At 32.6% G+C, this 23605-nt stretch overlaps 1 protein-coding gene across 3 annotated transcripts in view; it reads right to left on the bottom strand.

The window, feature by feature from the left end:
• The window catches only part of LOC143199932 (sodium- and chloride-dependent GABA transporter 1), a 71219-nt gene that overhangs the window by 36699 nt on the left and 10915 nt on the right, over nucleotides 1-23605 (bottom strand). The window contains exons 1-2 of one of the 3 annotated variants that reach the window (XM_076410091.1): nucleotides 20811-21061; nucleotides 6694-6745 (exon numbers count right to left, since the gene is read on the bottom strand). The exons of 1 other annotated variant lie outside the window; for it this stretch is intronic. In XM_076410091.1, coding sequence (XP_076266206.1) covers nucleotides 6694-6745; nucleotides 20811-20873 — 115 coding nt within the window. In that variant the 5' untranslated portion in view covers nucleotides 20874-21061. Of the gene's footprint in view, nucleotides 1-6693; nucleotides 6746-20810; nucleotides 21062-23605 lie in introns of those variants that run through there. One more of the 3 variants, XM_076410089.1, reaches the window with a different exon arrangement.

Here is a 23605-nt window from a genome sequence, read left to right as displayed (position 1 = left end):
AAGATATAACCGATTATCACAAAATGTCGGCCACGGAAATATCGAAAAATATCGATATTTTAGGAAATTACCCTCGTGTCCAACTATCGATACTTGTTTGAGAAAATTATCAATATATCGATATAAAATATATCGATATTTGTTCAGCATCTCTACTATAAATATAATAAATACTAGAATATCCATTTTATTTTAATAGTTAAGAATTTCTACTATTTTTTATGTTTGATATAACAACGTGGAACAAAAGTCCCGCACCATTGTGATTGCCTATAATTATGCTCAAAGAAAAGATAAGTAAGTTTAATTGGTCTTTGCATTTTTTTTCGTTATGATATTATGTTTCGATATTATATGAGCTAAATGATGACCGCGATTCCCTATGCAACTTTCGGCTCTTTTTAAGACATTTTTCATGACATCCTGTAACATCTGAGGCTGAATTTCTTTAATTTCGTGACGAATATTGTCTTTAAAATGTTGAATCGTTTGAGACTTATTCATAAAAACTTTTGATTTTAAAAAGGCCCATAAGAAAATGTATGGTGCTGTTAAATACGGAGATCTGGCTGGCCATACTAAATCGCCACTACGTGAAATTAGACTTCGTGGAAAAACGTCATTCAATGATTGTTGAACAATCTGTATGTGCTGTGGCCCCATCTTGCTGAAACCACATGTCCTCTAGTCCCTGCACTTCCATTTCAAGCATGAGAAAATTTTAAATCATGTCTTGGTACCGTTCAGGGATAACATCAGTAAGTGAAACCTCTTGGTCATTTTCAAAATAATAGGGACCATGATAATGTTTCCAGCATGAGTCCTACACTATACGTAGTTGCTTTTAGTGGATACAATAATGTTTCATGAATTAATTGAGGACTCTGTGTTCCACAAAACCGACTGTTCTGTTGATTGACTTGGCTACTGATTAGAAAATGGCTTTCAGCGCTTATTAGATATTTGGACGAAACATCTTCAATTTCACCAGATAGCCTTAGGATTACATTACTGTACTCAACTCCTTTATCAGGATGGCTCGGTAACAATTTATGGAATAAATGAATTTTGTATGGGAACATTTTCAAATCAGTTTTCAAAATTCGCCTTAAACTTCGTGCAGAAATGTGTAACTGGGAACCACGTTTCCGAATTGATGTTTCTGGAGACTCTGTTTCTGTATTATAACCGATATTGCTTCAAAAAAGTATAGATGTAAAAGAAATGCTGAAAGTATTGTTGCTAATATATTGTTACTAATACAAGTTACTTATAACAGGAAATCAGAAGATTGAAGCGAACCAAACCATACGAACTTATATAAAGTTTAGACCTTTAGTGTAAACTATAGTTTAGTTTATTATAATTTTATAATTGAGGAATACATATTGATTATTTATTTATCTCGCACTCGTCTTGCTTGTAAATTAATCCTAGTACAAATAAAATGTAATGAGCATATCTAATAAAGACCTTATCAAAAAAATTGCTACAAATAAAGAACTGATATGTCACTAAAGATTTATTCGAATAAAAATAATTCTATGGCTAATTGGGCTCGAAATACCATAAAAAGCAGTTCTTATTGCTATCTTATCTAAAGCATAATAATATTTAATATTTACTCTTGGTGATCAAGAGTTCTATACAGTTCCTCCAAAGGAAGGGGCCCAAGGAAGATGAATTGTGGTTAGAATGTTATGATTAATTATGTTAAATCATTTTTAAATGTATTAGAAGATAGCCAAGAAAGTACATCAAACACTGGAATCTATAAGGACATAAGATAAACTCGGAACAAAATCACATACAAAACGAAACAATCACAAAAGAAAAAGAGTTCCTACTAACAATGCTGAAACGTACCTGAAAGGTAACGACCATCCCAGCACAAATATTCAGTCGTTAGCAAAAAGCACAGCGATCTGGAATCTTCTTCCTCAAGAAAACATCTTCAACCAATAAAACCTGCCCTTACAACAACAATTGTGTGTTCTTCTGAATCTCCAAGTATACGAAGAACTTCCAAATTTCAAGTTGACAGTTGGTGTTAATGTATTAATATTTTATTGTGAACTACTATCACACTTAAGTCAATAATGTATAAGTTTAACTTTAGGAGCCTTGTAGTACTTTGAAATTACATGAATTTTTTAGAATAATTTAGTTTTGTTAAATTAATATTATTAATAATGTTACATCTTCATCGGAAGTATACATTTTGTTTAATAATATGCTATTGGACTAATAGCTGGTCAATTACTGCTAGAAACTACCGTAGAATTGCTGTTAAAAACTATATTTTTTCATTTCAAAATGTCTCATAAATGTTTTATTACTGTCGCACCTATCTTATCTCTGTTGGCATCTTCTTTTACAAAGGTTTCTTATAATGTCTATTCATAACTTCCTTTCAAACCATTTAGATTTGGCAAGTAAACATTAAGAATGGTTTGTAAAAAATCGCCTAAAGTCTAAGTGAAAAATGTGATAGTTGAAACTGCTTCCCAAAAAAAGTGCAGAAAATTAACTTAATTTGCATATCCGTTTCATCGAACTTATTGAACCCCCTGGTATTATGCGTGAAAGCTTGGTTGTTTTAATACAGAGCGCAAATATTATACACAATGTTTGATGAGATCAGGAGGGCATATTTTGGTCGTTACTCATTTAATGATCATTGTAAAAGCTTCTCAGAAAGTAATATCAACTAAATATCCTGCCTCTTCTCGTTATTATCTATAATTTAAGTTTTAAATATGAGAAAATACAGAGCATGAAAAGCATGAGGTGTATTCATCATCACGAGAAAATCATCCAAGATTATAAACAATATCTCGGTTGAAATTAAAATTTATCTATAGATATATAAATGGATTATATACGGGTTTCAATAAGTATGATTGGGAAATACAAAATGATGTATTTATTCCGTACTCGTCTTGTTTATGTATTGGCGGCTTGCTTTGTATTGTTCTATTTAAGTACAATAGCACAATAGTAATAAATTAAAATAAGATGTTGTAAAAAATAAGCTCAGGTCGATATCGATGTTAGAATGGAATGAAAAAAGTAGTATGCTAAATTTTAACGAAATTATTTTTCTGGTTGACAACAAACACTAAATTGTAGTACACTGTACTGTACACTTGCTGTACCTCATATGAGTTAGTGTCTCTCAATATACGATAAAATTTATGACTTAGACGTCTTGTGCAAGTTGCTAAGTTTATATTGCTACATCACTAGATGAACAGGTAAAAAGTTGCCTCCAATTGTATAGGCGCAATATAGCAGCCGTAGACTTTCACCGCTGACAGTTTCTTATTGAGCAATATATGTATTCTGCTTATAGTTTATTTACAACTATAAATAAACTAAAACATAATGCATATTAGTTTATAAATTTATTATTTTATATATTTATTTATAAATGTTCCTGACACATATTAATCTTCAATGTTTGAAAAGTATTAATCTTCAAGCCGTATGTTATATAATTACAGCTATTAGTTTAAAAGACACTGGCTGTTCCAATTCAGCATTTTTTTCGAGAAAAAAAGATATCAACATTTTGTTTTAACAAAATTCAAAGTGAAGTTGCTTGAGATAGCTAGCGCCTTAAAAACTGTTGCGTGTGTAGTTGATTATGAGGTGGATACCAAGTCTGTTGACACCTAAACATAACCAGCTACACATCTACGTTTCAGAACATTCGTTAAATATATTTTAAACTCTTCTTTTGATGAACGAGACTTTATCTGGACTGGGCCTAGTTGTTTAACGTGGGCGTCGAATCACTATCCTTGACATTATCTACCGACTCGTCAGTGACCAACTTAGAGATCATCCCAGAAGACATCCGGTCTTACCCAGCCTGGTTGCTGGCGTGACTGTGATGGTTATTCTTTGTTGGAATTTCCACTGTTGCCTATAATGACATTTACAACTAGAATCATAAACGTACATCCATGCTCCAGAAGTATTCGAACCCGCGACTATCGCAACATTGGGAGGACCATCCTATCGCCTTAACCACTGTGTCAAAAAGCCGGCAGGACATTATTTGGAGCTATTCAATCAAAATATAAAATAAAAAGTATTTCTTACGGCAGTAAGGATATAATAAGTGACAGATATAGCCCTGGTTTTTCGAAAAAATATCGGTGTGTTTAGATCGGCTGTGAGATCAGTCATGAACTATTAGCATTAGGACACATTCACGCTTGGGAAAACATCCCTAATACGTGGATTTCTATCACAAGCATCAGAGTTTAAGGTATAGTGCCACCAAAAGCGATCTTTTTTTTTATTACTCTTCGTGAGTCCACAATCTGCCCTATTGGCGATAAGTATATCTTCGGTCTATATTACATATACATGGCATGTAGAAAATCACTTCATTAAGCAATCTTCTGTATAAAATATTATCTTAATTAATTAGTCTTATTCTAATGCTTATTCTAAAGTCTACATATCTCCAGTAATCAGATCAGGTGGTGTTAAACGTTTTAGTCTACGCACTTCACTATCACGTCTCATATTTAGCTGATTAGCGAGTACATTGGGATGCACTGACACTCTTTCGAAGTACTTCACACAAACACGTTGTATTACACTCGTTATAGGTTCTAGAGGAATATCGCGTTGTATCACTTTATTTGAAATATAGTACGGAGCATCAACAATGGCACGCAGCACCTTATTTTGGAACCGTTGAATGATGGATATATTAGATTTGCTAGCGGTATCCCATAGTTGAATTCCATATGTCCAAATGGGCTTGAGTATAGACTCATACAGCAATACCTTGTTATCTACTGATAACCTGGATTTGCGCTCAATGAGCCAATACATTTGATATAATTTTAGTCCCTGTTGTTTCCGTTTAGAGAGTATGTGCTTCTTCCAGGTTAGGCGTCGATCTAAATGCATACCAAGATATTTAACATGCTCTGCTTGGGGGAGTTGACGATAATTGATACTCACTGTTCTTATCTGATAGACATGTTCTTCTACGCAGGGTAAACGTTATATGCGTGGATTTTGATTCATTGGCTTTAATGCGCCATGTCTTCAACCATAATTGTATATGCTCCAGGTGGGTTTGTAGGTTTATTGATGCTGTGACTGGATCTTCATGGGATGCTAAGATTGCTGTATCGTCTGCATATGTTGCCACAGTAGTTATTTTTGTGGTGGGCAGATCAGCCGTATACAGAAGATACAGTACTGGACCCAGTATACTACCTTGCGAAACTCCTGAATATATGGGATTTAATTCGGTATGTTCATCGCCTTGATTTACAATAAAATGTCTGTCAGTGAGATACGATTTTAGTAGCTCATAGTCCGGATGAGGGAGAAGTTTCTTTAGTTTAACCTGCAAGCCCGTATGCCATACTTTGTCAAAAGCCTGAGATATGTCTAGGAAAGCAGCCGAACAATATCTTTTGGCATTTAGGTCAGCGTTTATTTTGTTTACAAGTTTATGCACTTGTTCTATAGTCCCATGCTTATTGCAAAAGCCAAACTGATGTTCTGGAATAATTTTTCTTTTTTGTATTATATATTTTAGCTTTTTTATGTATAATTTCTCGAAAACTTTCGAGATTATCGATAATAAACTTATAGGTCGGTAGGAGGTCATCTTCTGGTATTTTCCCTGGTTTAAGAATCATTAATATTTTAGCTACTTTCCAGATGCTAGGGAAGTAATTAATTCGTGGCATAGCATTAAATATAAATGTTAATAGTTTTATAACCTTTTCTGATAGTTCTTTTAAAATTTTGCCAGTAATTAAGTCATAACCAGGAGCTTTTTTAATATTAATCTCTCTCATTATTGTATGTTTAACTTTTTAGACCGTTCATTTCTCGTGCGGTAAATCCATTCGAAATGGCGAATCTAGAAAGCTAGTAATTTTATTTTCGTCATCTTTATGTAGCTGAGACTGGAAAGGTTTAAAAACGTTTTTTAAGTGTTTTGAGAAAATGTCGGCCTTCTCTTTATTGCTTCTCGCCCAATTATTTTCGCTTGTTTTAATAGGTGGGTGATGCTGCTGGTATCTCCTAAGCTTTTCTGTTGCTTTCCACAACGAATCGTCTGTAGCCTCAGTTGATGTCAAGTTTTCTAGGTATTCTTGAATGCCTTGATTTTGTTCAATTTGGATTAGATCTCTCAGCGCTTTTATGGAAAAGCGATCTAAAGTTGCTTAATCTAATTGATTTAAGAAGTCTTTTCTTAAACCTTACGACTTTCTTATAGGTATATACATAGATATATAGATACGTATATCCTATTATAACTTATATACTGAATAAAAAAAAAACAAGATGGACAACTGCAAATACATTTTACGGATTTACCAACTATCGTGAGTAACGCCCCAAGAATAGCCTCATAACAAAAAAGTGCTGTTTCATCAAGACAATACATCGCCTCACAAAATGAAAAAAAACGATAGTTATTTTAAGAAAAATAGTGACATTTTATGGAGCTCAAAAACACTCCAGGGAAAGAATGGTAATAATCTGATTCTGCGAAATAGTGAAGGATTAAAATAAATCTATCACTCTCAAGCGAGAGTATATTGATGACTGAGAAAGAGTCCGGATTTCTTGGTTAGACCAGAAACTTGTGATGTGTGAGAATGTTCAACAAATGTTATAATTTACAAAAATATTAAATACCTTTAAGTTTTGTTTTTGGCATCTTTACTCGACTCACTGATCTCACACACTTCTGTTAATAAGCTTCTGTTAATGTACTGTTGTAAATTAGGATATACATTTATATATATGTGTGTATTTACGGTCTACATCATATGATCAAATTTATTATATAGATCAAACACTATCTACCTATCTTTAACCAGTAAATGCTAGTTCGCTTTCGTTAAAAAAACTAAATCGTTCTCATATAATTATGGGAAAATGATCCGAAACCGTAAAATATATCATGTCATACCATCTACCGGTGTTTAACAGCGAAGACTCATACCATATTCTAAAAATAAATATAAGCTGCCTGAAATAAATCAACATCACCTGCGTATACAATTTATGGATGTTTAATAATAATCAAACTAAAATAAGATAAGTCTTATCGACGATTCTAAATACGCGGCGTTAAAGAAGATTACGGTAAAAATATAGAATATGTGACGAAATATTTTAATAAATGTACGTAAAGTGTTAATATTTGCTGGTTATGTTCAGTCAAGACTATAATAAATTTCCTAGACTAACTCAGACAATTTTAATTTTCGATGAAGTAATATGTGTTTATTATTATTGTACTATTGTGCTTGCATGTATTTTGATCGATTACTGAGTAAATATTTTACCTTATATATTAATCAAAATAGTTCCTATCATTTTCTAGAATTCTTTCCCAATACCCCACATCTTGGCGAAGACATATATGCATGGCAAGACTTTGTGGCCATAAATATGCTACCTCGGAGTCTAAGTAGATTGATCTTCCTGGGCTAACCCATAACTTTTTGCTTTAGGAATTAAGGATATGGATCTTTATTTAGATTTCCCGTCATTTGGATCTTTCCCATCACATGTGGACGTCTGAATATGCAACAAGTGCTAAAAATTTAAAAGTCCCCGGCTTTACCATAGTAAAACACTTGTTTTAACAAAATTAGTTTTTTTTATTCAAAATAATTCCCTTCAAGGGTGATACAATGATTATAGCGACCCTCCTTTCGATACCATTTTTGTAGTACGATGTGTCCTTTGCTTCAAAATAAGCCTCAAAATAAGCCTCAGTTTCGGCGATCATCTCTTCAGCCGACGAAAATTTCTTTAAGCGATTTGAAGCCCAGTTCATGGATTTTTGACATAGTTTTCACTGACTTGTGACACGGTGCAATGCGGCCGTTTTTCGGCGGTTTCGTCCGTCAAACGGTCCAATAACGCTATGTAATAGTCGCTGTTGATGGTCTTTCCTATTTCAAGGTAGTCAATGAAAATTATTCCATGCGCATACTAAAATACAGATGCCGTAAGCCTGCTAGCCGACTGTTGCGTTTTCCCACGCTTTGGAGCGAGTTCATCGTGTGCAGTCCACTCGGATAACTGTCAATTGGAATTCAAAGTGAAATGATGGAGATCTTTCATCCATTATCACATATCGACGCAAAAACTCGGGTTTATTATGCTTGATCATCTTCAAACACTACTTCGAAACATCAACTCGTCGTTGTTTTTGGTCAAAAGTGAGCTCGCGCGGCACCCACTTTGCAGAGAGCTTTCTCACACCCAAATATTGGTGAATGATATGATGTACACGTTCGGTTGATATCTTTAGAGTGTCTGCTATTTCATTCAGGTTCAATTTACAGTCACTCAAAAGCATTTTCTGGATTTTTTAAATGTTTTCGTCGGTAACAACCCCTTTTGGGCGTCCACTGCGTTCGCCGTCTTCAGTACTCTTTTCACCATGTCTAAACTTAGCACACCAATCCTTGATAGTTGATTTTCCTGGGGCGGTGTCCGGAAACTTTTTATCCATTTTTTTCACAATAACAAAAGTTGCTTCACTCAAAATGCTATAATTCACAAATTAATGATCCGATAGCAAAAAACGTATGGATTTAATTCCAGTAGCGCCATCTATTTGTTAGACCGGGAACTTTTCAATTGGCCTGTTATGTGCGTGGATTTAAAACATTAAAAAATCAAGATCAATGTTTTATTTAACACCATGCAATATTATCCAATGTCAATGTCGGGTTTAAGGAACAGGTTTAAGTATGTAGATATGGATTCGTATAAAGCGTACCAATGAACTTGGTCTTTAAATATTATGCAAGATTTGAATGTGGGGTTTAATAAATAATAGACCGCCTCTACAGTTTTAGTCATGAAATTCAAGGTGGTTAAGATATTTGTCGTAATAACCAGTCCATCACTGTCTCGCATCAATTCGTCTGGTTGAGGATTTGTCACGAAAGATTTTTTGAGATATAAGAATGACCAGAAGTCAGACTGATTTGAAAACGAATAAGCTGAATAAAAACAACTGCTCCTCTAAATCGCTGGTTTTAATCTAATTTTTTATGTAAATCGAGCTTCCTTCACAACATAGACATACAATTTATTTTGCATCCCAAAAAACTATGACTAGCGCTTTTTTGTCTAAAAAGCATGTCATTCATTAGTCTCTTGTTTTGAATGAAGATCAGAGTCTTAGAACCATTGTACCCATAACAACGAAAGACGCGAAATTTATGTTTGAACTATTGATAGCAAATATGACATCGTCGTGTGATTTAAGAAACAATGTTAAACACTATTGTGATAAAAAACCGAACAAAAAGTATATTATAAAAGGATAATTTAGATTAACACATTTATTTTTGTCTCGTAAAAATTAATCCTCCATTGATATAACAAATGTATGACTATATAAATGGTTTTAATCTCAATCACCTCAGCAGATCTAATCCAAACCTTTTAAGTTTAAGGAATACGATGTAGGTAAAACACAGAAATGGGACAGTTGCAGAGTGAAATAGATTGAATGTTCTAGGAAAAGTTATAAAGAATCAATATATAACGAGAAGAGGAGAGTTATATTAAATTATCTTCCTTATTGACAGTTATTAACTGCATCGAATTGTCTACTTCAACTTTATTTTCGACAAAGAACCACATAACTAGCGCTCCTCTTCTACTTTTCAGCTCGCAGTGTCTATTAATCAAATGTATATGATCGAAACTCTTGAAACAATACCTATGAATATAGCAACACGAATCAAACGTAAATCACCAAGTGGTATCTCCAGTACAGATTGACACGACTTCAAGTTTCTACATTCCGTACCTCAAAATATCGCTCTTGAAGGAATCTTGAACTCCCCAAGCTTCTTAAAAAAAACCACCAAATACATAGGAAACCTGGGGATTATTAGATTAAGACTTCATGCAAAATATCTACTCGAAAGTCCATACTGGACAAAATCCTACCCTCATATTAGGAAATCACCCAACCAAACCCCTACAAATCGCCGTCCAATCACATTAGTGTCTTTTGCCATAACACAGGCTACATCGATAAAGAAATGTACAATCTGTTCAAGCGTTTTAGAGGTTAGGTTTCGGGTAATCTCAACTGATCTACGGATTCATTAATCGCGCCATATTCCTGAACATGTATATGTGGTCGTAAACGTGGTCCACCCATGGTCTATCCAAAAAAAGCAAAAACAGAGACATTTTCTGTATCTTCTGGTCTCATTTTTTTTTCATTTTCATCTGAATTCTGTTTATTTGATTTACGTTACCGGTAATAATTGTTTCATTAATAATAAATTATTTTTGAGACTTCTTAAGAAAATATTTCTTAGGATTTTAGTGATATAATTAATGTATTAGAAAGTTACTGTTTTATAAATATAATGTTTCTTCAGGAATTACTTTTATTGTAGCTGTAGTCAAAATTATTTGTTTAATTTTAACCACAATACATTTTGATCTAAATATTATGGAAAACATATTATGATCGATGTACATATTTGAATCGAAATACATCATATCTGTTTCTGCGCAGATTTGTATAAACAATACGATTGTCTAACATCGCCTTACTTTAGCTATAAGGAAAATATTATAGAAACAAATTCTGTATTCTAACCAGCAGAAATAATTGCTTCAACTACAGCTAGGAAGCTCATCACAAACACGTTCATCACATCAAATGCCAATTTGACAGAAATTATCCGAAAATAACAAGAGAACACGGCAAATATATTAACAAGCTTTTATATCTAAAGCAACCAAACGAAAATTAAACTGAATTACGTTTATTAACTGTGTTTATGTACACATTCGTTATCACTACTCAAATGTATAGGTTAGGCGGCTTGGTTGGCGCAGTGGTAAAGGCGATAGTACGGTCTCTCGATATTTTCTTTTTCTTAAAATACAAAAAGAGCTGTACCATTCATGGAAATCATAAATCATTCGGAAGAGCTATGGTAACAGGTCAATTTAAAAGTTCCCGGCCTACCCTTCAAGGGTGATACACCGATTATAGCGACCCTCCAACTTTTCGATAACTTTTTTATAGTACGATTTGTTCTTTGATTCAAATAGGCCTCAGTTTCGGCGATCACCTCTTCATTCGACGAAAATGTCTTCCCAGCGAATATTCTTTTGAGATTTGAGAACAGGAAATAGCCGCTGGAGGCCAGATCTGGTCGAATCATCAACTCGTCGTTGTTTTTGGTCAAAAGTGAGCTCGCTCGGCACCCACTTTGCACACAGCTTTCTCATACACAAATATTAGTGAATTATATGATGTACACGTTCAGTTGATATCTTAGATTATCTGCTATTCATTCAATTTCAATTTACGGTCATTCAAAATCATTTTGTGGTTTTTTTAAATGTTTTCGTCAGTAACAACCTCTTTTGGGAGTCCACTGCGTTCACCGCCTTCGGTGTCCATTTAACCATGTCTGAACTTAGCATACCAATCCTTGATGGTTGAGTTTCCTAGGGCAGTGTCCAAAAACTCGACATCAATCCAAGTTTTTGCTTCAACTGTATTTTTCCTTCAAAAATCCATATTTTATTAACACGCGAAATTCCTTTTTATTAATTTTTTTCACAATAACAAAAGTTGCTTCACTCGAAATGCTATAATTCACAAACTAATGATGCGACAGCTGTAAAATTTATATACGCATATTTTGAGGGTTAGGGCTAACTAAAAAAAATATGGATTTAATTCTAGTAGCGCCATCTATGTGTCAGACCGAGAACATTTCAATTGACCTGATACGATTCCGTCTGATATTTCGATATTTTAAAACTTTTTTAAATTTTAGATAATTTATGTTTCAGATGGTTTGAACGATAATGTAAGGTAAACTAGGCGGCATTGCCGATTCTTTTTGCCTTTTCGATTTGTCGTCTTTGCGAATATCTAGCAATAGAAACAATTGCCATGGATGACAAAATTATTAATAATTTTGTGGACCGCTATTACCAGATCTGATATCTTAACAGTTTCCAAGAGACGTTAGACTTCATAAGAGTTAATTTGTGAAGACGCGACGCTATTTTATGTATTTCATTTATTATTTGCTATTTATTTATTTATTTATCTATTTATCCATTTATATTTATCTACTATATTTTAAAATTTATAACTAAAGCCAAAAACTGATGCCTAAAGTGCCTAAAGTAATTGTTGTGTAGTTAGAATTTATTAATAATCTGAAGTATACATAAAGGCCACCGAAAATGGTCCCTGCCGGCTCTTGGTGGAGCGTATCTAGCATATTTGCCATTGGCTATTTCCGTTGTACGCATTTTACGTTCACCATAATCGGAGAAACGAATGCACAACAGCAAGAGCATAACATATTTATTTATTTGAAATTTGGCTTTACCCTAGAGAAGTACGTAGAAGAAGTATATAGAAGCCGGTACGTCGCGTGTTACTTTCCCTTCGTACCGTGTGCATATATCATCATCCATCCAAGCACAATTGCTATAAATTATCTCTATTATCCATTGTATTTTATTTGTTGTCTATTATGATTGTCCATCATTGTTAACGCCCTGGGTTTAAAATTAGCCCTATACTTATAAAGTAGCTTTACCATACGTTATGTTAAAGGCTAGCCACAAAAAATATCAAAATAGGAAATAGATTTTCACTTAAAATATTTCACTATCTTGGCCTATATTAATATTATTAATATAGTAATGTAGTTCGCGCTCTCTAGTGTTTAAGAAGGCCGAAACATGATTCAATTTATATATTTAAAGATTCAAACATAAATTCCTATCCAACGTTGTAGTGTTATCAAAGTGTAAATAACAACAAAGTAAAGATGAACACTTGACATAACCTGAAAAAAACATCAATCGTAAGAAAACGTGACTGGCTAAGCAGATTATATATATTACGAAAGATAAATTTAAAAAATTTAGGTAGGGTAAGAAGTAGTTTCCGTTTTCACTAATACTTTGCTTTAAAGTCGCATATATCTGATAATAGTTATTCACTGAAGCCATACCATGGAGCGTTTGAAAAGTCAGTCCATAAAATAGTCCATAAAAGTTCCTAGATATAACGGTAATGTCACTATTCGTCAAAAACTGATTGCTCTTTGAAAACGATGAAATAGTTTTCGGAATATCATTTTCGTGATATCTTTTTTTTGATCCCGCATATGAAAAAATACAGTGCAGGTCCATCAAAAGTTTTGTGGTATTTATGATGCATGCTTAAGTGAACGCTAGTATCCAAATTGGTTTGTTAATTTTCGTTCTAAAAATTTCAATGTTAAACATGTATAACTGCCCATCATGAGTTGGAATAACAACACAATACAATTGGCCGGAAATTATCAATAAGTTAGCCTGACTTCAACAGTATCTTAAACTACACTAGATACATTTGTTTGCTCAAACCCAATTCCAAATTGATATTCCAATTGGAAATGTATATAAACACTTCGCTTAAGAAAAAATATTTAAAAATTGAAATTGCCTTTTCTCCAACCATGTATTTAATCAACATTTTTCAGAAATGTATTTTGTAACGGGAATTTTTGACGCTGATGATAATAGAAAAATATCCCGAAACTTTTACTTTACATTTTAATTCGTTGACAATTACCGGCGGCAATATTAATCGATTTTTACTGTTCGGTCAGAATCGAAATGGCTGCGAAAAAATCCGCGAACTTTTTAGGTCAAAATTCTAATAGAAAGTATCTCGTTGGAACGGAACAATAGTCGGCCAGCCCGCTCGCCGTTTTCTGATGCAATAGCGTCGACGTTTTACAGCCGCTAACGTCATTGTCAGCTACGGAACATATTGTACGATAAGGAATCCGCTTATTCGTCACTAATTTTACTACGATTCGTGTGCTGTTGCTATTCCCATATATTATGCAAATCTATTTCTGATTAAAACTTGACCTTCGAATATCGAAAATGAAAAGGTTGTAGGTCAACATGGAATATGCATGTAAAATAAAATGATGAAAGTATATTTAACAAAAAGATTAAACCGAATTCAAAAAATAAATAAGGAACTCACTAAAAAGTAAAACATAATCAAACATAGATCTTTAACTAAAAAAAAACACGTTTTAATACAAAAAAAGTATAACATATATCTAACAGGTCAATTGAAAAGTCCTCAGCCTGACACATAGATGGCACTACTAGAATTAAAAACATATGATTTTTAGTTAGCCCTAACCCTCAAAAGATGCGTGTATCAATTTGACAGCTGTCGGATCATTAGTTTGTGAATTACAGCATTTTGAGTGAAGCAACTTTTGTTATTGTGAAAAAAATTGATAAAAAGGAATTTCGCGTGTTGATAAAATATTGTTTTTTGAAGGGAAAACATACAGTTGAAGCAAAAACTTGTTGATGCCGAGTTTCCGGACACTGCCCCAGGAAAATCCACCATCAAGGATTGGTATGCTAAGTTTAGACGTGATGAAATGAGCACCGAAGACGGTGAATGCAGTGGACGTCCAAAACGGACGGATCGTAAATTGAAATTGTATGAAATAGCAGACACTCTAAAGATATCAACTGAACGTGTACATCATATCACTCACGAATATTTGGGTAGGATAAAGCTCTGTGCAAAGTCCGTTCTGCACGAGCTCACTTTTGACCAAAAACAACGACGAGTTGATGATTCGGAGCAGTGTTTGATGACGATCAAGCGTAATAAACCCGAGTTTTTTCTAATCTCTTTCTAGTTCGGATCAAAATTGTAGTGTTCGAATTCATCGTATTCAAATTCACTACAGTTGCTGTAACAATTTCAATACAGTAAAGCAAATTATAATCCATGTTAAAAACAATTATTAGGAATTATTAATTAGTCACAGTTACCACACCGAATCATACTTGGTCACTCAATATTTTAAATGTTTTCGTTCATTCTAAAGAAGATACATCCAGATAAAATTGGTTTGGACTAATATTATACACCGAACTGGCAAAAGAAAGTCTAGAAGTAAAATGCCATGGATAAATTTAGAATTACTAAAACAGACTCGAGAGGTTTCTTAGAATATATAAAATATCCTCTAAATTGAATAGACTGTTTTAGTTCCTTGACTTTCTTCAAATAGTTTATGAAACCCATGCAAAAAAAAAATAGTTTAATGGTTTTAATAGCTAATATAACTAATATTGTCGATGCAAAAACGACCACGAAAGCTGACACATGAAAATATCAGATTCCTTGTAATGAAATATTTTCCAATTTAATTAAAAATGTTTATTTCGATGTTATTATTATTATTTAATTTCATGTCCTTAGTTCGTAGGAACATGCTTTCAGTGGCATGTTTTGCAAGATTGTATCCTTATTCTACTTCTAAAAGCAAAAGAAAATTCAGCCTCATTTTCGTAAAATTAACCACAGAAAATATCAACAAAATAGTGAATATACATACGCAAGAAACAACAATTTGCAGATTTGCGATACTATGCATCATGTCAATGCACTTTATGTTGTAATAAAAAATTACATTAATAATATAACTGGTATTAAAATATAAGTGGTAGATAAGTAATCTGTTAAACTAAACTATTATTCATCAGCACACTATATATTATCATATTAATTTTTTATTAAAAAAGTTATAGAGTAATAATGATAAAAATTTATTAAAATTAAGTTCTAAATTTTAATAAAAGTTTAAAATTGTCTTTCTATATTGAAATTATTTTATTTCTATAGCAAGCAATAAAAATTAATTTAAAAACGATTAAAATTATCATCGCCAACACACAACGCAAATATACAATGTTGCAATAAACACACTGTGAACTATAGTGTAAATATCAAAAATAAATATGAATTTACACCTCATCAGTTATCTAAATATCTAAAGCACTAGCAAACATTTTTACACATATTTTTAGTAATAATAATCGTAGACCATTAGTAGGGAAATATAATAATAATAATGAAAAACCACTTGAATGTAAGATGTAAAAATATTGTTTTCAAAATACCGACTATATATAACACAAATTTTAAAAAAGTATGCATTCCGACAAAACATATATAAATTCTTCAATAAAACCTGAAATATCATTATTTTCATTATATATTCCTTTAATATTATCTAAAGAAAATTTCATTTCATACAAGACATGAATGTTCACAATTTTTCGAATTGTAGACCTACCACAACTAATTTTATTTTATTAATCATTTCAAAACATGTTATTTAAAAAGAGATCTTGAAGAAAAGAAGGGACCTAAAGTTTCAAAACACATGGAAATATCAGATTGCTTGTAATCCAACAATTATGTTTAATTAAAAACATATTTGCCGGCTTCGTTGGCGCAATATTCAAGGCGACAGGACGGTCCACCTACTGTTGCGATAGTTGCGGTTACGAATACTGCTGGGGCATGTTTAAACTTATGGAATAACTATCCCAGTCACGCCAGTAACCAGGCTGGATAAGATCGGATGTCTTCTGGGATGGTCTCTAAGTTGGTCACTGGCCAGTCAGCCAACATTAAACTGTAAGTCCAGTCCAGATAAACCCTTGTTGGTAAAAAAGGGACTTTCGACATTATTGTTAGTGTATTGAATGCACTTCTAAAAGCAACATCATGCAATATAGTACATCTTGTTGCATGTTGGCAACACTGCTTGCGTTTAACGCCGTCAGAAAGGTTCAGTCTTGGTTTGAGAAGCATCAGAATAGAAACAGACATCTTCCCTAGCCAGCACAATCGCCAAATATAATAGAACCGTTAAGGAAAAATTTTGGAGCAGATAGTGAAAAGCAGATTTCCATCTTATACATCATTGAAGCAATAGGCGGATATTTTCGTAGAGAATGGGACATTCCATTGGAAACTATTTAGACACTCTGTGAATCTATTCCACGAAGAGTCATAGCTGTTTTATAAGATAAAATTAAGATAATAAAGATATTGTTGTCTATATGTCAGGTGTTCATATTATTTTGTCCAGTAACTATATAACAGGTCAATTGAAAAATCGAGGCCTACCTAACAACACTAACAACACATAACTACCTATAACACATTTTTTTGGCAAAATTATTTTCTTTTTATTCAACATAATTCCCTTCAAGGGTGATACACTGATTATACCGACCCTCCAACTTTTCGATGCCATTTTTGTAGTACCTCCTGTGGGCGTCCACTGCGTTCACCGTTTTCGGTGCTCATTTCATCACGTCTAAACTTAGCATACCAATCCTTGATGGTTGATTTTCCTGGGGTAGTGTCCGGAAACTCGGCATCAAGCCAAGCTTTTGCTTCAACTGTATGTTTTCCCTTCAAAAAGCAATATTTTATCAACACACGAAATTCCTTTTATCCATTTTTTTCACAATTACAGAAGTACTTCACTCAAAATGCTGTAATTCACAAACTAATGATCATACAGCTGTAAAATGTATATACGCATCTTTTGAGGGTTAGGGCTAACTAAAAATCAAATGGATTTAATTTTAGTAGTGCCATCTATGTGTCAGGGATTTTTCAATTGATCTGTTATTACTGGTTAACATTCGAAACTTATATAAATACATTATTTTCGAAAAACATGAAAAATTACGTTGATCAAAGATTTGACTGTATAAATTCGAATCAATGGTATAACCACATTCAAAGCTCATCATGAACAATTTCTGTCAAATCTCACGAACACTTATCATCTTCCTTGGCATCAATGCGGTCTCTGCAGCGGTTTATGAAGCTTCTCCGCGCTTTGACTACAATTTTTTGACCACTGGAAACTCGATCCACTAAATGTTTCAATGACAATTCGTGTAGAACGCACGAATAGTTTCCATTGTTATGAAGTTTTCTTTAGCATCGGAATTTCCGAAACAAAAACGAGAGCAAACTAATTCTGACGATAACGTTCGTTTAAGAACTCATCAAATAATCACACAATTTTTGATAAGCCTGTACTGTATTTTTTGCTTTTCGGAAATAAAAACGCAAACTATTTGAAGAATGGACCTTTGGAATTTAGCTTTATATCTAGTTACCTAAACTATTATATGGGGTGTTACCTGTTAAACTCCCCATAGTATGGCTTCATTTATGTTCAAAAATATATAATAAAAGGCGAGGTTACGTTTTCCACAGCCTTATATTAAACAAAACATAATTTACCAACAAATTTCAACCCTGAAGAGATCAACGGGACAAGCTCGAAATTAGTAAAGATTTGAGCTATGATAGCAAAAAAAAATGAAACGTGAACAAAAAGAAATGCCAGTTGGAATAATAGAACAAGATTTATATGCAAGAATGTGCTAATCCTTTCCTTTTTAAATGACCTTGAAAATATACGACCGCTATTACAGTGGTTAATAGCGTGAACTAGTGCCACAAACATTGATCTACACACGATCAAATCTTACCTAATCTAGAACACGTTCATTCACACATACATACACATATCAATATTTAAATATTTAAATAATCCAACCTGATATTGACATTATTTGGCATGATACTTAAATAAATAAGTCTAAGCAATGAACTGTAAAATCGTCCAGATTTTTTTTTAAATCGAAAACAGACCTTGCCTCATTCGAATTGGCCAATTGCATATGTTGGCGTCAACAGAACATAATTAAAATCCACGTAAAAATGCAACCCAATGAATAATATTGGTTTCTAGAGCGATATTAAATGTTTAAAAAATCATCTTAGAAGATCATATAGATTTACAATAACAATACAAAAGGATATTTCAGCAAAAGATAATTTAACAATAAGAGTTAATTTGTAGAAAAATATAATATAGTCGACTGTATTTTTGGCTATAATAGCTTTTTAATTATCTAAAACAAGACCTTGAAGACTATTTGCCCATCGCTATCAATTCACTTTATATTTTAACTAAAAAATTATGATTTAAAAAAGTGTGTTATCTATTTGTTTCGAGTCTTGCGACGCACCTTATTATTATATAACTTTTATATTGCAGAAATTGAACAGTAATAACAGTAATAATGCAAGAAACAAAACTAAAATTGTGTTCTAAAGTATAATTAAAATAAAAAATCTATTTTTATTTGATAATAATAATACTGAACTTAAATTATTTTAACGTGCAAGTGTTTTTTATTTAAAAAAGTTAATGACAAAATTGCCTCTTATATTTCGGGATAATTCTACAATTGTATTGCTATATTGACATTTGTTCATAATATTTAACCTTTAGTAGTTCGCGTGCTGAGAATATGTTGCTATATGATATATATTTACTGTGTTACTGCATTTATTGTATTCACACCCAATAAAAAGTAATCTAAGAACGATTAAAGATAATTACCACCAACACAAGACACAATCACGCAGTGTTGAAATAAACACGCCGTGAAGTATATATACACGGCATAGTGCAGATATTAATTTACACTTATGTAGTTGCTAAATATCTGAATCATTGGCAGGAATTCTCATACACTCTTTTTAGTATTAATAATCGTAGACCATTAATAAAGGCTAATAAGATAGTAATGAAAAACCACTTAAACTGTTAAATAAGAATTAATCAACAATATATATGCTTTCAAAATATTGATTACCATACCAAATTTAAATTAAATTGCTAATTTTCATTATTTAGTATATTTCATTAATGTTATCTAAATAAAGTTCCATTTAGTGCTAAACATAATTATTAACATTTAATTATTTAGCAAATTTATACAACTATAATAATTTTAAAACATGGACTTCAGTTAATAATTACCCCTTAAGAATCAACGAAAAATGAATGTATTTGTCTTATATGGAATTTTATTTAACAACTATAGTTTTCTTCGTATTTTAACTTACTCAGTCTGCTATTATGAACAAACAAAATGACTATAATACAGCAACTTTTTTATTAGGCGTAATATTACCATTTAACTTGAATATTTAAAAAATATATATAACCTTTTTTACTCCACAAACAACAACTTCTTACTTAATAATACTAGCAATCAATGATAAATACCACAGCAGAAAACTCAAAAATATTTAAACAAATATTAAAAATACTGCTAGATAAAAAACCCAAGCAATAAAATGTTTCAAATACATTTACAGCTGCAAAATTGTCATCAGGATTGTAGGAGACAATAGTGTTACACATTTTTTGATGTTATAGTTTCACAATGATTTCAATAAATCAGTTATATCTTAATAATAATTAAATTATTAGTTTGGTTATAAAAACAATAACATATAGTTCAACAACTAGTAACGAAAATTATATAGCGGTGTTTACAAAGCAATATTGCTGTAAAAAACGCTAAAATACAGTGTAAACATAATAAAATTAATATTAATTTACAACATGATTTATGTATTACTTGTTAATTATATTTTGTGAATCAGGGAGCAGTTTTTTTTAATATACTATACTAGGGGAATAATTAATATAATACTACTAATTCGTAAGAAAATATGAGTTTGGCAAATTATATTATATTCTCGTATTGCAAAACATTATTTTTTATTTCAAAATATCATGATTTTTAACGAACATTACAACGATAATATCTCTTTAGTTGCTTCCTAAAGCTCCCATGTGTAGTATAACATCGGCTAAAAGTTGCATCAGCCAAATATATTCGGTAGACATCACTCGTGAATTTTATTTTTACGTTATGCCTTGAATTATTTTTAATTTTCTGTGTTAAAAACGTGCTCTCGCGAAAACAACCACGTTATTACGTCGAAACTGAGGCCTACGACGATCGAAAAGAGAAAAGAAATTTGCACTAACCTTTATTTTATCGGAAACCGGTACTGATAGCGACTGCTGGAACGGCGATATCCTCTCAGACATACCACGTGCACAAACGGGTCTCGTGCTTAGAATGGTCTTCGGTCGGCCAAGTGTGTGGAGTTTCGTTCGGCACACCGTACCCAAAATAGAATGTGGTTGGCGTAACGGATCGCGAACGCATCGAAATTTATACAATTTCTTCGTCCATCGGGGCCCGTCGAACGAGCCCGATTTAGGTTCCCGTGATCTCGTCGATTAATTGTTTGAATAAATAAATATTGCGAATTCGGAGACTGCCAAGCCACTGGTCTATCATCAGTATGAAAATAAGGATGTACAAGTGAATATAAGAGCAAGTTTTATTTGTTTAACAGGTTAATTGAAAAGTCCCCGACCTGATTCATAGATGGCGCTATTAGAATTAAATCTACATGTTTTTAGTTAGCCCTAACCCTCAAAAGATGCGTGTACAAATTTGACAGCTGTCGGAAAGAAACTTTTGTTAATGTGAAAAAAATGGATAAAAAGGAATTTCGCGTGTTGATAAAATACAGCTTTTTGAAGGGAAAAATAGAGTTGAAGCAAAAACTTGTATGCTAAGTTTAGACGTGGTGAAATCAGTACCGAAGACGGTGAACGTAATGGACGCCCAAAAATGGTTGTTACCGACGAAAGCATTAATAAAAACCAGGAAATGATTTTGAATGGCCGTAAATTGATATTGAATGAAATAGCAGACACTTTAAAGATATCAACTGAACGTGTACATCATATCATTCACGAATATTTGGGTATGAGACAGCTCTGTGCAAAGTGGGTGCCGCGCGAGCTTACTTTTGACCAAAAACAACGACGAGTTGATGATTCGGAGCAGTGTTTGAAGATGATCAAGCGTAATAAACCCGAGTTTTTGCGTCGATATTTGACAATGAATGAAACATGGCTCCATCATTTCATTCCGAAGTCCAATCGACAGTCATCCGAGTGGACTGCACACGAATAACCCGCTCCAAAAAGTGGCAAGGTTATGGCGTCTATATTTTGGGATGCGCATGGAATAATTTTCATTTTCTACCTTAAAAAGGGAAGGACCATCAATAGCCACTATTACATATCGTTATTGGACCGTTTGAAGGACGAAATCACCGAAAAACGGCCGCATTTGAAGAAAAAGAAAGTGCTGCTTCGCCAAGATAATGCACCGTGTCACAAGTCAGTGAAAACGAGGGCAAAAATCCATGAATTACGAATTGCTTCCTCATTCACCGTACTCTCCAGATCTGGCCCCCACCCACTATTTTCTGTTCTCAGATCTCAAAAGAATGCTCACTGGGAAAAAATGTTCGTCGAATGAAGAGGTGATCACCGAAACTGAGGCCTATGTTGAAGCAAAGGACAAATGGTACTACAAAAATGGTATCGAAAAGTTGGAGGGTCGCTATAATCAGTGTATCACCCTTAAAGGGAATTATTTTGAATTAAAAAAAATTGTCAAAAAAGTGTTTTACTATGGTAGGCCGGGGACTTTTAAATTGACCTATTATATTTTCTCAGTATTTTTTTCTTATCACACAGACAAAAACATGTATTATTTATTATAAACTAACTTGACATATTTCACAACCACACATAGTTTTTCAATAGTTATGGTTAGGAAGTAATTTTTAGGCTAATTTTATGTTTACAAAATTTTGTTGAGATAATATAATAATTAAAATATTTTTAAAAAAAATTGAACCTACTTCAAAAAATAAGTAAGGAACTAACCAAAATGTAAAAAATAATCAAACTTAGACTTTTAACACACAAAAAAAAACGTTTTAAAATAAAATATCTGCCTAATAATCGTTGTAATAACTAAATAAAAATCATTTTAAAGTTGATACCGTGCCCACTTATATTAAATCAGATTTGTTTTGTTCCTTTTTAATTATGTATTTATGACATACATTTATATTATTATTTTTGTATTGTTTGCAGAGTGGGCTTAAGAGTAGTTATAGTGGTTATATTTTACATTTTAGCGAGTTTTTTGAAGCCGGTACAATTTTTTTTGTAAAAATGTTTTATTTTTCTCTTTTTAGTGTTAGATACTTACACAACAAATTATGCAGTTAATTTATTAAGTATTACAGTGGATAGCTCAAGTAAAAGTACAGCCCGTATGAGAAAAAATAGGAATAAAGAAAGAATAACTGAAAATAAGAATGTTCCAGAAACCGCTACCTAGTCTAAGTGATTTGACAAATGTTCCAACCAAACTAGAAAAAAGAAAGTTGCTGCTCTGTTGGGAATCAAACACGCGATCTCCGCGTGTGAGCTTAACGTTCTAACTATAGAAAGAAACCATAGAAACAGTTGCCTACCATGTTTCTACGACTTCTTCTATGATATGGTTAGTGCTTGAAAAGCAAATTGAATGGCTTTTACACTAAGCTCTTTCGGATTTTTCGTCACATCAGTTCAGCAATAACATTATACACAAATATCTGATTATTTTAGATAGAAAAAATATGTCAAAACATTATACATGCCTTTGAAATTTGAGGTTTTCCTTCGATTAAACTAACAACCCCCCCCCCCTTCACACCTAATCACAACTTAACTAAAACAGCACTTTTTAGAATAATTTTTTTTTGAAAATCTGTCCATAATTGACGGAGAAATCAGCGAGTATACATTAAAAAAAATACAGCAGAATATAGAACCTCCTTTTTTGAAGACGTTATAATTTTGTAACACTAATTTTGTAAATTGTCATGAAACAAGGGTATATTTTGACGTTAAACAAT

Source organism: Rhynchophorus ferrugineus, unplaced genomic scaffold (genome assembly GCF_030347505.1).
Source record: "Rhynchophorus ferrugineus isolate W39M unplaced genomic scaffold, kcgeb_rfMv2 rfM7, whole genome shotgun sequence".
Lineage (NCBI taxonomy): Eukaryota > Metazoa > Arthropoda > Insecta > Coleoptera > Curculionidae > Rhynchophorus > Rhynchophorus ferrugineus.
This window is presented reverse-complemented; position numbering and strand designations above follow the sequence as displayed.